This window comes from Equus quagga, chromosome 8, assembly GCF_021613505.1.
Source record: "Equus quagga isolate Etosha38 chromosome 8, UCLA_HA_Equagga_1.0, whole genome shotgun sequence".
Taxonomy (NCBI): domain Eukaryota; kingdom Metazoa; phylum Chordata; class Mammalia; order Perissodactyla; family Equidae; genus Equus; species Equus quagga.
Window position 1 is genome coordinate 22,527,016 of NC_060274.1, and position 12,195 is coordinate 22,539,210.

The 12,195-nt window shown below is 40.3% G+C and overlaps 1 protein-coding gene across 5 annotated transcripts in view; it reads right to left on the minus strand.

Moving 5' to 3' along the window:
* Nucleotides 1-12,195, minus strand: part of AIG1 (androgen induced 1) — a 226,843-nt gene that overhangs the window by 162,302 nt on the left and 52,346 nt on the right. For 3 of the 5 annotated variants that reach the window (XM_046670432.1, XM_046670431.1, XM_046670433.1), the window contains exon 2: nucleotides 8,582-8,737. The exons of the other annotated variants lie outside the window; for them this stretch is intronic. In XM_046670432.1, the coding sequence (XP_046526388.1) occupies nucleotides 8,582-8,737 (156 nt within the window). The remainder of the gene's footprint in view (nucleotides 1-8,581; nucleotides 8,738-12,195) is intronic. 5 annotated transcript variants of the gene reach the window in all.

Genomic DNA, 12,195 nt, shown 5'->3' on the forward strand with positions numbered 1-12,195 from the left:
ACTTCACCAGGGCAGCCTGAACTCCTAGCGGATGTTTGTCGCTACGTGTAAGTGAAGCATAGACCTAACCTACAGGACAAAGGGACAATCTGAAGAGGGACCCTTCTTGAAAAGTGGCTCTGGAGGAGCTTACGAGCCAGCGAGCTGGGCTAGCAGGGCGACCTGTGAACCGAGGCCACACACTCTCTCTCCCCTCACCATCTCCCATCTCCTCCTCTGCCCACCTTCCCACCTGTGTCTCTGGAACGCATACCCCAGAGTCAGAATTACGCTCCAACTTTTGTTCCTACGAGTTATACAAAGGCAGGATGAATGAAAGTCCTACCCAGGGCTGGCTATTTGTGGTAAAATAAGCAAATCATTAGCATGGTAACTGCTCGGCCAAAACTAAAAGTTGATAAATGTTGTGTCAGTGCAAAGTCCACCAGCTCAGCTCAGCAGTTATGTTTGCACGTTCTGCTTCGGCGGCCCGGGATTCACCGGTTCGGATCCCACATATAAAGTAGAGGAAGATGGGCACGGATGTTAGCTCAGCGCCAGTCTTCCTCAGCAAAAAGAGGAGGATTGGCAGGAGTTAGCTCAGGGCTTATCTTCCTCAAAAAAAAAAAATAAAAAGCCCATCAGCTCTTTCCTTGGGGGGAACTGTCCGTTTTGATATTGGCTGATGTAACACAGCACATTTTGATCCAGCTAAAACAGGTAAGAGTTACCTCAAAATGCCCACAGGGACTGTAATAATTTCAGGAACACACACACAGCAAACTGCTGTTTCTTTTCCTATAAAGAAGGAGATGGTTGGGCTAGAAGGATAAGGGAGGAAGGGTAAGAGAGAGACAGGGATAGACAGGGAGAGATGGGGAGGGAGGGAGACACAGAAAGAAGGAAGAAGAAAAATGAACGGTGTTCCCTTTTTCTTTTCATTTCTTTTTTAATCAACAACTAATATTGCATCTTGTTTCTGGTCCCTCAAACAAGGGCATACGAAAGAGCCTGGTTTTGGAGGTCATATTTTTGAGAACAGGAATCATATGTCTATTTTATAATATGATTCACATTATTAATGTTACCGAAGATCAATTCTACCTTTTCTTCATCACATATTTCAAATACATATTTTACATATGGATATAAATATGGGACGATATCTTCATTTTCTGAGATCTTTTTGTGGCCTTTTGGCCCACAGAGAGTAAGAACTCTGTGAAGTGATACACAAGGCATGATAATTCTCTACAATTTTCAGAGAGCTATTAGAGGAAGATTGTACTCAGTGACCCCAGTTGTCCACCTCTCTGAGTTGGTGGTCTAAAGCAGACCCACCTCCAACGAATTTCCTATGGAGTTTCAGAAACTGAACATAAACCATTTAGTCAGTTGTGTAACATTATCTGACCTTCTTTGAGAAGCACTTCTTCAAATGTCAGGTTTAGATAGTGGGTTATGATAATACTGACGAGAATGCATGAAAGAACGGTATTGGCAGAGAAAGAATGGAAAAAATAAGCTAAGATAGAAAACGTCCACAATTAGTCTCATCAGTTTTACTGTATCTATTTTTCGTATCAACATAGAAAAACAAACAATATGTTACCTAAAATCCTATTAGTTTTTATTTATTTTATATTTAACTGTTACTCTCGAAATTTGTTACTTTATATTGTTTCTTGAAACTCCTGGTTTGCTTCGGGCAGCAATGAGTGTAACCCATAAAGATAAGTCATAATAATTAGTTTAAGCCCTCATGGTAACCTCATCCGCTTCTGTTCTACTTGATTTCCCGCCTCCCCTGCAGCTGGTTCCAGCCACGGGACGGTCCTAATCCTGGAGACCTACAGGGAAGTCTGCTGGCGGAACTTCTGGGAAGGATTCATTTGCCTGACGAAGAGACGACCAGTTGGGGAGGGCAACATGAAGAGCGCCTTCCTCTCCCTGCCTTGAACATGGGTGTGAAGGATGTGATGTTTGCTGTTCATTAACCCTCTTTAGACTGTAGGTGGCAAGTCTGAGGACCAAAAGCTAACACTCTGGAGATAGAAAACTGGAAAACAGCAAATGCCCAAGTCTCATAACACTGAGCGATACCACCCTGAAACTACCTGCTTCCAGGCTTCTCATTTTGTGAGATATTAAATATCTTTATTGCTTAAGCCACCATTGGTTGAATATTTACTCAACAAATACTGTATTATTTAGACACTGCTCCTGATGCTTGGGCTACTGTAGTAAATCAAACACACAGCCTCCCTGGGCGTGTACCAAGTCAGAGCAGACATATACTCCAGAAACAAAAGAATAAACATATAATGTGCCAGGTAGTGGTAATCATTATGGAGAATATAAAGCAATGTAAGGGAAGACTAACTTACATAGGCTATTCATGGGAGTTTTTCTGAGTGGTAATCGTTGAACCAGAGACTTGAATGAAGTGAAAGAGTGAGCCAGGTGGATATCTGGGGGTATTCGGTTACTTGCAGCTGAAAGCATCATTAACTTATACATCCAATAAGATTTTAGTCATTCTTCAAAACAGACCTCAGATATCTTCATTTCTGGGAAGTCTTCCAGGACCTCCTACTCACTAATATCAGTCCCTTCCTCTTCTGGGCCACTTCTGTACCTTAGACACATGTATTGTTATACTGATCATGTCCCCTTTGAATTTACTTGTTGATAGAACCTATAAAATAAAGCCATCTTCTCCAGACTGTGAGACCCTTGAAAGACAAGACCAATTCCTAGTCTCTGCCATTTGGGCTCTAGCCCTCTGTTCTTGCTACCTAGTAAGCTCCATGTACCACAAATAATGATTGACTTGACTAGAACTTCCACCCTTTGAATTTTCTGGATATAAATGTGTGGTTTACACTGTAGCATGATTAAAAGTGGGCACCTACAGAAAAATTTTATGAAAGTGTGATTATTTTTTATACTGAACAAATGTGTCTTACAAGTATTGAGAAAGCTGACTACTCTGAGTTAGCAGAAAAGTGTACAAATTAAATAGGTCAACTAGGCAGAAAATCTTGGGTTTCCATTTAGGGGAGCAGAACATCTAAGACCATTGAGAAGCAACCTGATTCCCTATCAGGTACATCCATCTAATCACATTGTGTCCTTGGTCTTTTGAAAAGGCTATCAAAAGAATGATTGTAAGACTGCTCACCTAGGTTGGGTAATCACAGTCTTCTGAGCATTTCTCTTGGTATGGCAGGGAAAGGTTCATCTTCCTTACTGATCTTGAATGAATCCTCATCTATGAACCTGCCCTCTTAGCCAACTCAACTCACACAAATTTCAGTGCACAGTGAAAGCACCTGATTGATTCAACCCAAAACGAACTGGGTTTTACTGCAAAATATGACCTAGCAGATATTATATTTTTAACTTCAAAGGTGAAGAGAAAGAAAAAGAGCATCTGAAGAAACTTAAAACATCAATGAAGGCTTAAAGAAAATAAAAAAAGAGTTTGATTCTTGGTACCTGTGTGAGAACTTAATAAAGAGAGGATCAGCAGATATTAAGTGTATTTTTATATTAAATCCAGAGTTTGTAGAACAAAGTAAACAATGTGTTTTTTAAACATTTCTCTTTAACATCAGAACAGAAGGATATGCATTTGCTTTTATTTACAATCTCAAATACAGTGAAATTCCCTTCCTTTATGTGTCACATTAACATTAGTAACTAATATTAATTAATATGTTTGCTTTGCACTTAAGCCAATCTCCTACATTCAAAAACCAGAAATGAAAATAAAGCTTTTTAAGTTGTAGGGGTGCGACAATCTAAATTTATATGCATTGCAAAATTTTTCTGAAGGATGGCTTAGAGTTAGCTAGCATGTCAATAAATGAGGACTTTGAACAATCAGTTTTTGAAGATAATTGCTGGATACTTTTTCTTTGAGCTTGTATTTGAGATTTCAAGCTCTATTTTCCATATATTTCCTATGGAAGCAGGCACCATACAGTACTCATCACAAGCGAAAACAAGTTTTCAAGGATTCTAGACTATGTTGGTACATATCTAATCTTCACCACGTCTACAAGAAGATGATTATAGCACCAGAAATGGTTACTTAACAAATAGCTCTGAGATTAAACTCAGATAAGAAGACCAAATTCCAGAAAAGCTCATCCTGGCACATGCTGGTTTGCTCCGGATCCCCCGATGTCCATCCCAGGTTAGAACAGATCCAGACTTCCAGGGCCTTCTCAGACCCACTCCCTCTCTGTTAAGAAAGGGGCATCCTCATCTTCACCAGGGGATGGATCAAGGTCAGTTTGGCGGCAGCCCAGTCTCTGGTCTAGAGCAACCCAAGTGACACCAGGGAAAAAGGAGGACTAGGGAGGTGATGAGGTTTGATTGTGTGCATTGTACAAGCTGAGCAGCTGCAAACGAACAGGATGCGTTGACTTGCGTGGGTGGAAAATGTATCACTGTTCTTTGTCATTAAAGACGCTGCTTTGGATAGCGGCTGGAAATACATTTAGGATTTTCGAGAGGGGCAATTTCATACTCAATATATTCACTTTTTTGCTACTCTTCCTCTTTTTCTGCATCACCTTTTCTTTTTGATTGAAAGCCTTAGCCTATGCTCTTAACTAGAAGAGTATCTGCCAGCACAAAAGTCAACCAACTCACAGGAGACAAAAGACATTCCTGGCTTGATTGCTCCTAATAAACTTCAGTGCTTCCAGACCACATAATGTCATAGAATTATTTGTAATGCTTCTTTAAAAGGGTGACAGGGTTCAGAAATAAACTGCACATGGTAAGAAGAGCCTCCCATGGGTTATTCCTGCAAAATGAGTTGCAAGGCTTGGGAGTGGCGGTGGTTTCCGGCCATTAGTGTTACTAATCAAGGCCAGCTTTGCATTTATGGGAATCCACACCAATCAAAATGATACACGCTATGTTCACTCAAGCAACTCTGCCCCATTTCTTCAAGGTTATGCTCAAATAAAACTTTACTCCAATTATCTTTGATTGGAATGCTTCCCTATTTTTATATATCCTTGAGATAGAGCCCATGAAGAAGACGCAGCAGGTCCATGGGTCACAAAATCATATTTAGTGCTTCATGCCCCCATAAAGCAATTACTGTCAACTCTCAGTTAACCTTTTTATTGGAGGAAGCATTAGCGTGGAAAATACAAATCCCAGATAACCTGCCCATGTCTTTCTTGCTACCATAGCTGCAGCTAAGGTGAGAGAGAGGGAGAATGCGAGTGCCAGGAAAAGCTCAGGGCTAAGAGGTCTCTTCAGGAAAATTCGAGCAGAGGTGATATATTCAGCAGCCACTCTGCCCTCTTTTTATGCCCTGCACCAGGAAGCAAAAATAACATTGCTTTCCTGGCAAACTTCTGGCTGACAAACAAAAGATGTGGGGCAGAAGAAGCCAGGAGAAAGCAGCCGGGGAGGACCTCTGCGAGGCTGGCGGTCACCTGGCAGTCAGAGCTGAGCCGGGAGGCCTCTGGGGACCAGAGGGGGTTCTCCATGGGGGCTCTGCGCCTTCCTCCTTAGGAAACTCAAGCTACGCCCAGGGATCTCTGGTGCAGGGAGAGTGCTAGATGTACTTCCCTTTAGGATTCTGACTGTGTCAACCAACAGGGTAAAAGGAGTTTAATCACAAATGTTATAACCCATCATTTGCACACATGATAAACATGCTGGCACTACAGACTCCAGCAGGTATAAAGACATGTCCATTGGGTCCTGGGCATTAACGCCATTCCCATCCTTCTGAGGGAGTGCACCCTTCAGGCCGGACACCTCCCTCCAGGGCCAGAAGCCACAGGAAGAGAAAAGATGACACCTCTCTAAGGGCTTCCTAGTGGCATTGCTCCAGGAAGGGTTCAAATTTTAATCAGGAGGAAAATCTATTGCGATAAAGATAAAACTACAGTGGAGTTCCAGAGTCCACTGAGCAGCTGGGGGCTCTGGGGAGAGACCCAGAAGGGGCAGAGCAACTTCTCTGAAGTCACAGCACACGGGAAAGAAAAGTGGGAAATAACTTTGGAGAAAGACAGGTGAAAAAATCATAGAATTATATATTTTAATGCAAAAGTATTTTGCATTAAAATGCTTATAAAGAGCCAAATTCATATACTCTGTAAATACGACTTTGAAATAAAATTAATGTTGTCCGGGAAGAAGCCATTTATCAGGGAGTTTTTGCCTCAGAATGAATTTCTGTGTATTAGAGTGAGAAATCAGGTAGAAATTAGGTATATGGATACAAAAGGTCCAATGACAAAGTAAGACAGAAACGGTGGGAAATGTACAGAGATTCCTGGAGAATGTTGGTCAGGATTCCTCTTAATACTAAAGAGAGAGTCAGAAAGAAAGATAAAGAGGGAGAAATGTAACAGAGAGACTTCAAAAAGTTCAGGAAAAATAAAAAGTTAATGACTATAAAAGGGAAAGTGACTCATAATAAGAGACAAGATTATGAAAAAGGCAAATATTGACTACAACATAGCAGTGGGCAAGAAAAAAATAAGAGTTAAAGAAATCGGTGAAGACGTATATCTCTGATTCATTATTTATTCTCTAAATTCTTCTGTGAAGCTCATCATCCAGGGAAGGTGCCTATGGATGTAAGGAAGATGTGATGTTATGACTTCTGGTTAAAACAAGCGGGGGGGGGGGGGGGTGATATTAACAGTATTATTACTTCTCTCTTTCAAAATACAGAGAAAACAACAAACGTAGTTAAGCGTGGAGGAAAATATCTAAAGTAAAAAACAAAAAGGAATCTATTCTTTTTACAAACAATGAAGCACACATGGCCTAAATTCAGGAAGGACACTGAAAGCCGACAAATATCTCAAGTCTCAAGCAGGAGCAAAAAGCTTCCAGCCAAAGTTACATCAAGACGTCTAAAGGGTATACGCAACGAGCCTTTGATGAGAGGGGCAAAATGCACAATTTCAGCCCTGGAGACACAGATTGACTCCACACAACAGAAGAATAGGCAGAGACAGGGGAAAAGAAGTTACTATCGTCATATTCCTGTTTACTTTTGTACGGTGTGACTTTGTATCCCTCTAGGTAAGGAAGACTTCCAGAGGTGATGACCTGCCTACAGAAATTCCAAGGGAGTAAGCGGGTTAAAAAAACAAAAAAATACAGAGGCTTGGATTATCTGCATGACTCTTTCATGCAGAAAGTCTAAGTATTCACACTTTATACCAAGGGAAATTTTCTCTTAGATGACCATTCTGATACAAAGTATTTGAATTTTATATGGCAAGTCCAAAGAAGGAAATATTAAATAATACATAAAGCATATAACTCTATTATGTGAAGCAACAGAATTTGAGAGATTTGTTAGATGGCTTCAATCTGAGGACCATTTGAGTTTTCAGAGGATAAGGATGAGGGAATGAGCAGAAGAAAGGGATCAGATCATAATACTCCTCTTGTGTGGTCAAGAGCTAAGGGCTATTTTGTCCAAGAAAATATGACTCAGTACATAGAAAAAGCAATTCAGTGGTAGTCTGGCTGACTACTGATTGGTCTTAGAACACGCATATAGAGGCTTCTGCCACCTATAGATCCAGCAAATATAAAGAGGAGCCATTGGAAGGATTTAAAAAACAACTTTCTGACTCTGCCTACAATGGACCTTGGACTTGGTACATGTGCTGGCCCAGGTCACTTGGGCTTCTGTTTTTTTGCAGAAATCAGCTGACAAACAAAAGGTCTGAATTTGAATCAGGTAACACACTCTTACTTGTCCTCACAGCTGAGATTCACCAGAGTTCTCTCATTCTTCTCCTGGCTATACAGAGGTTAAAATCTACAGAATCTCATGGAACCCTGGCCCTTTAAAGAAACGTTGTTTATGTACAGACAATAGATGATTAACAGACTTGTGAAGGAAGTTAAGTTATGGAGGAAATCTAACTGAAAACAACGAAAATCAATGAAGCCAGAACAGACCCAAACATTAAGCAGCGTTTACTTAAGTGATGTTAGCTAATGGCACAGTTGGGTAACTGAAGAAGTATGAGCTAAGGCTACTTCCTCTCTCAAGTTCAAAAGTACTGGAATGGTCATAGACCCTAAGACCACATATTTCAAGTTTGGGCTGCTTAAGAAAGCTTTATGGGTTGAATTGTGTCCCCTCAAAATTCATATGCTGAAGTCCTCACAACTGGTACCTCAGCCTGTATTTGGATGTAGGGCCGTTAAAGAGGCAACTAAGGGTAAATAAGGTCATCGAGGGGTTTATCCAATATAAGTGAGGTCCTGACAGGAAGAGAAGATTAAGACACGGACCCACACAGAGGGAAGAGAATGTGAAGACATAGGGAAGAGGAGGCCATCCACACGCCAAGGAGGGAGGCCTCAGAGGGAACCAACCCTGCGGGCACCTTGATTTCACACTTCCAGCCTCCAGAACGGTGAGGAAACAAATTCCTGTTGTTGAAGCCCCCAGTCTCTGGTGTTCTGTGATGGCAGTCCTAGCAAACTAATACAGAAACGTCCTGCAATGAGCCCTTTTCTCTCTTAGAAGCCTGAAACAAGACCTGTTTCTTTTGTGGTTAAATGCATTCCACATCATACTCACAACCCCAACAGGAAAGGCCAGTACGGCTAACATCCAGTCCCGCAGAGAGATGAGCTTCTTGAGTTGCCTCTCTTGTTCTTGGTTCCCACTTCCTCTGGTCAGAAGACTGGAAAGATCGCTCAGCACACAGATGCCAAAAAAGACAGCCTGGATAACCTGGAGGGAGACAAGAGCTGGTGTGAGTAAGGAAGATCTAGAGACCTAAGCTGCAGGATAGCAAACAAGCTACACACCTTTGCAACAGGACGCACAGAAAGATCCCATCAGAGGCACATTGAAAGAGCGGGCCTTACAAATAAAGAAAGAGGAAGATGTTCACAACTGGCTATGGTAGGTGAGAAAATTCACCTTAAAAACACTACTTCCATTTTTGCTCATCTCAGGACAAATACAAAACAGGCATGCACACACACACCTCTAAATAAGCCCAACGGAAAGCAATACCAACTATCAAAATGACATGTCCATTATTCTAAAACCCCACATCTGTGGTCTGGTTATATTGACTAGCGGGTTTAACAAACATCTAAGAAGCGCAAAGACAAGGATAAGGGTTGTCTGAATAATAAATGAGGCAATTTAGTCTGAATGTGAAGCAAACTTCCCATGATTTAATCTCTTAGATTTAGAAGTTTTTCCACCAAAGGAAGTGGTAGAAAGCTTCTAGTCCTTGAGTCATAGAGAAATCAACTGAAAGCAATAATCAAGGCCGATAAGGAGCAATTTTATGTTGTCAAACTTGAACTAAATGGCCCCCTTCTCAGGTTTGCAGTTTTTATGAAATAAAATCTTTCCAAAGTAATGTAAACTTAGATAACCACAGCATTTCCCCCCAAAAGTGACCAGCTGTACATTCCCAAATGAATTATAAATTGAATTACTTACATCAGCTATGTTTTACTTGGATTATCAGAGGAAGAACACTGAAACACTCCAGCCCAATAATTCGTGAAATCTTTTAAGTGGAGCTACAAGTATGGATGATCCAGAGCTGTGAGTGGAGATAGGTGGCATACTGTAATACAGCTTGGCAAATGATAATTCAAATTAAGGAACGGGCAGAAAATATATTCCCTGGGCTCAAAGTCACACCCATTTAGAACCAAGAATAGATTAAGGGGAATCTTTCCTACTTCTTCTATAAGAAATAGTTTACTGATGATGTATTTGTAAAAGATACAGTTTTACTCATTACCTGTCTAGAAAACATAAATTTTTTTTTGGTAAATTTCCTTATTGGCAGTGGAAAGAATCTGGATGGGTTTCTCACTGAGACACAGAACAAAGGGAAGATGGACCCTCAAAATTATCTGGTTCGATCCCTGAGCATAGCACTGGCACAGTCAGATTGTTAATCACACTGTTTGAACTCTTATCTAAGCCACTTTGAAAATTCCTAATAATGGAGATTCCATCACCAGGTTTAGTCAAATAAACAAAAATCCTGCAGCATTTTTACATATAACACACTGAGCTCTTTGGAGCTCACCAAATCCTGCTATTATTAGCCAATCCTTGCCAGAGTAATGTTCTATTCTTCCTCATAATGTAGCCTGTCTTCTAGTTGCGATGACTTAAGGTTTTTTGTTGTTCTTTCTACAACTAGAAAAACCAGAGAAGGAAACGCTAAGACTGCCACAACTGAGCATGGCACAACTGAAGTGCTGGCAAGAATCACGTTGTAATGACCAGAAATAATTTAAATGATTCAGGGAATAATCTCATACTTAGGAAAAATTTCCATAGCACATCTTACGACTTTAGATATTAGATCTTTATATCAACTTTCATGGGGTCTGAGAAATCGGAGTGGGCACACTGGGGAATAATAATTTCCATGCCAATCTGGCCAGTGAATATATTAAAAGGTATCCTACCTGATCAATAACCAGGAAAATGCAGATTTAGATCACAATGAGATAGCATTTCTCATCCATATAATTATTTACAATTGAATCGTGACAATACCAAGGGGCATAAGAATGTAGAAAAACCAGAAACCTTATGGTGGGAATGCAAATCAGGACAACCACTTTGAAGAAAAATTGGCAATATCTAGTAATTTAAAGATGCATATACTATATTACCTAGTGACTTCACCATGAAGGGTATTTCCTACAGAAACTCTCATATATGTGTACCAGTCACATCTACATGAAAGTTAATTTCAGCACTCATTGCTTCAAAAAAGTTGAAATAATCTAAATATCTCTTAATAGTTGACTGGATAAGTAAATTGTGCTGTATTCATACAGTGGAATTTTAAGCACATATCAACTCTTCACTCTCGCAACAAAATATTAAGCAATAAAAAGGAAACCAGAGGGGCCTGGCCCTGTGGTAGGGTGGTTAAGTTTGCGCGCTCTGTTTCAGCGGCCCAGGGTTTCACCAGTTCGGATCCTGCGCGCGGACTTAGCACCGCTCATCAGGCCATGCTGAGGTGGCGTCCCACACAGCACAACCAGAAGGACCACAACTACAATATACAATTATGTACTGGGGGGCTTTGGGGAGAAGAAGAAAAAGAAAAAAAAAAAGATTGGCAACAGATGTTAGCTCAGGTGCGAATCATAAAAAAAAAATAAAGAAACCAGAAACAAAATGCCACATTTGGACACCATTGAAATAAATTTCAAAAAACGCAAAGAAAAATTTAAGGATGCACGTATATGAAGTAAAATGTGAAGAAATGCATGGAATTAATAACACTGAATCCAGGTACCTCTACAGGGAGGACAAGATTGGGAGAAGGACACAGTGTGCCAATAATATTTTATTTCTTAGGTTGACTATTGGGTATATTAGAAGCTGACTGTATTAGTCTCTATATATTTCATTATTATGAAATATTTCCAAATAACTTAAAAATAAAAGGCAAAAAAGAGTGGTTTTCATACTTTTAGGATATAGTTGACTTGTCTCTTTCAATTCCTTTCCTTCCAACTCAAGTTCCTCTAGTTTTAAAGATTAGCTAATAAGAGGAGGATTTAGTGAGCTCCAAATTAAGTGAATTAAATGAATTTTAAGATTCCATGATCAAATAACTAGTACTAGACTTGGCTTCCCATCATAAACAACTAGACATTTGGACTAAATGTATAAATCAGCTTTTTCATATATTGGACTTTTTCCTCTGCAATCAGCCAGGGAAATCTCTGTTCTTAAAAGGCTCACCTGATAAGGTCAGGCCCACCTTGGATCATTCTCCTTTTGCCATGTAAAGTCACGTAATCACAGGATTGATTGTATTCGCACAATCTTCCAAAACCCAGAGGGAGGGGATTATACAAGAGTGAGTATCACTGAGGTCATTTTAGAATTCTACTTCCCACAAGCTGTGGGTTAGAGAGTTCTCAGGGCTCAGCAGGACGCAGAGGTATTCAAGTTCTGACCAATCACAGAGAGAGGGCTTGTTGGCTGCAACAGGCCTTCAGTAGAGACCTAGGAAGTTCAGACCTAAATAGTGATGCTAAAGTAGCCTTGACGTAAAGGCTACTTCAGATCCACCCCAACGATGCTTAAAAACAAGCCTCAAAAAAAAAAAATCAAGCTGATCCACAAGTAACTTAAATGCCTGCAAATACAAAATTCTACATTATTTAAAGAAAGATAAC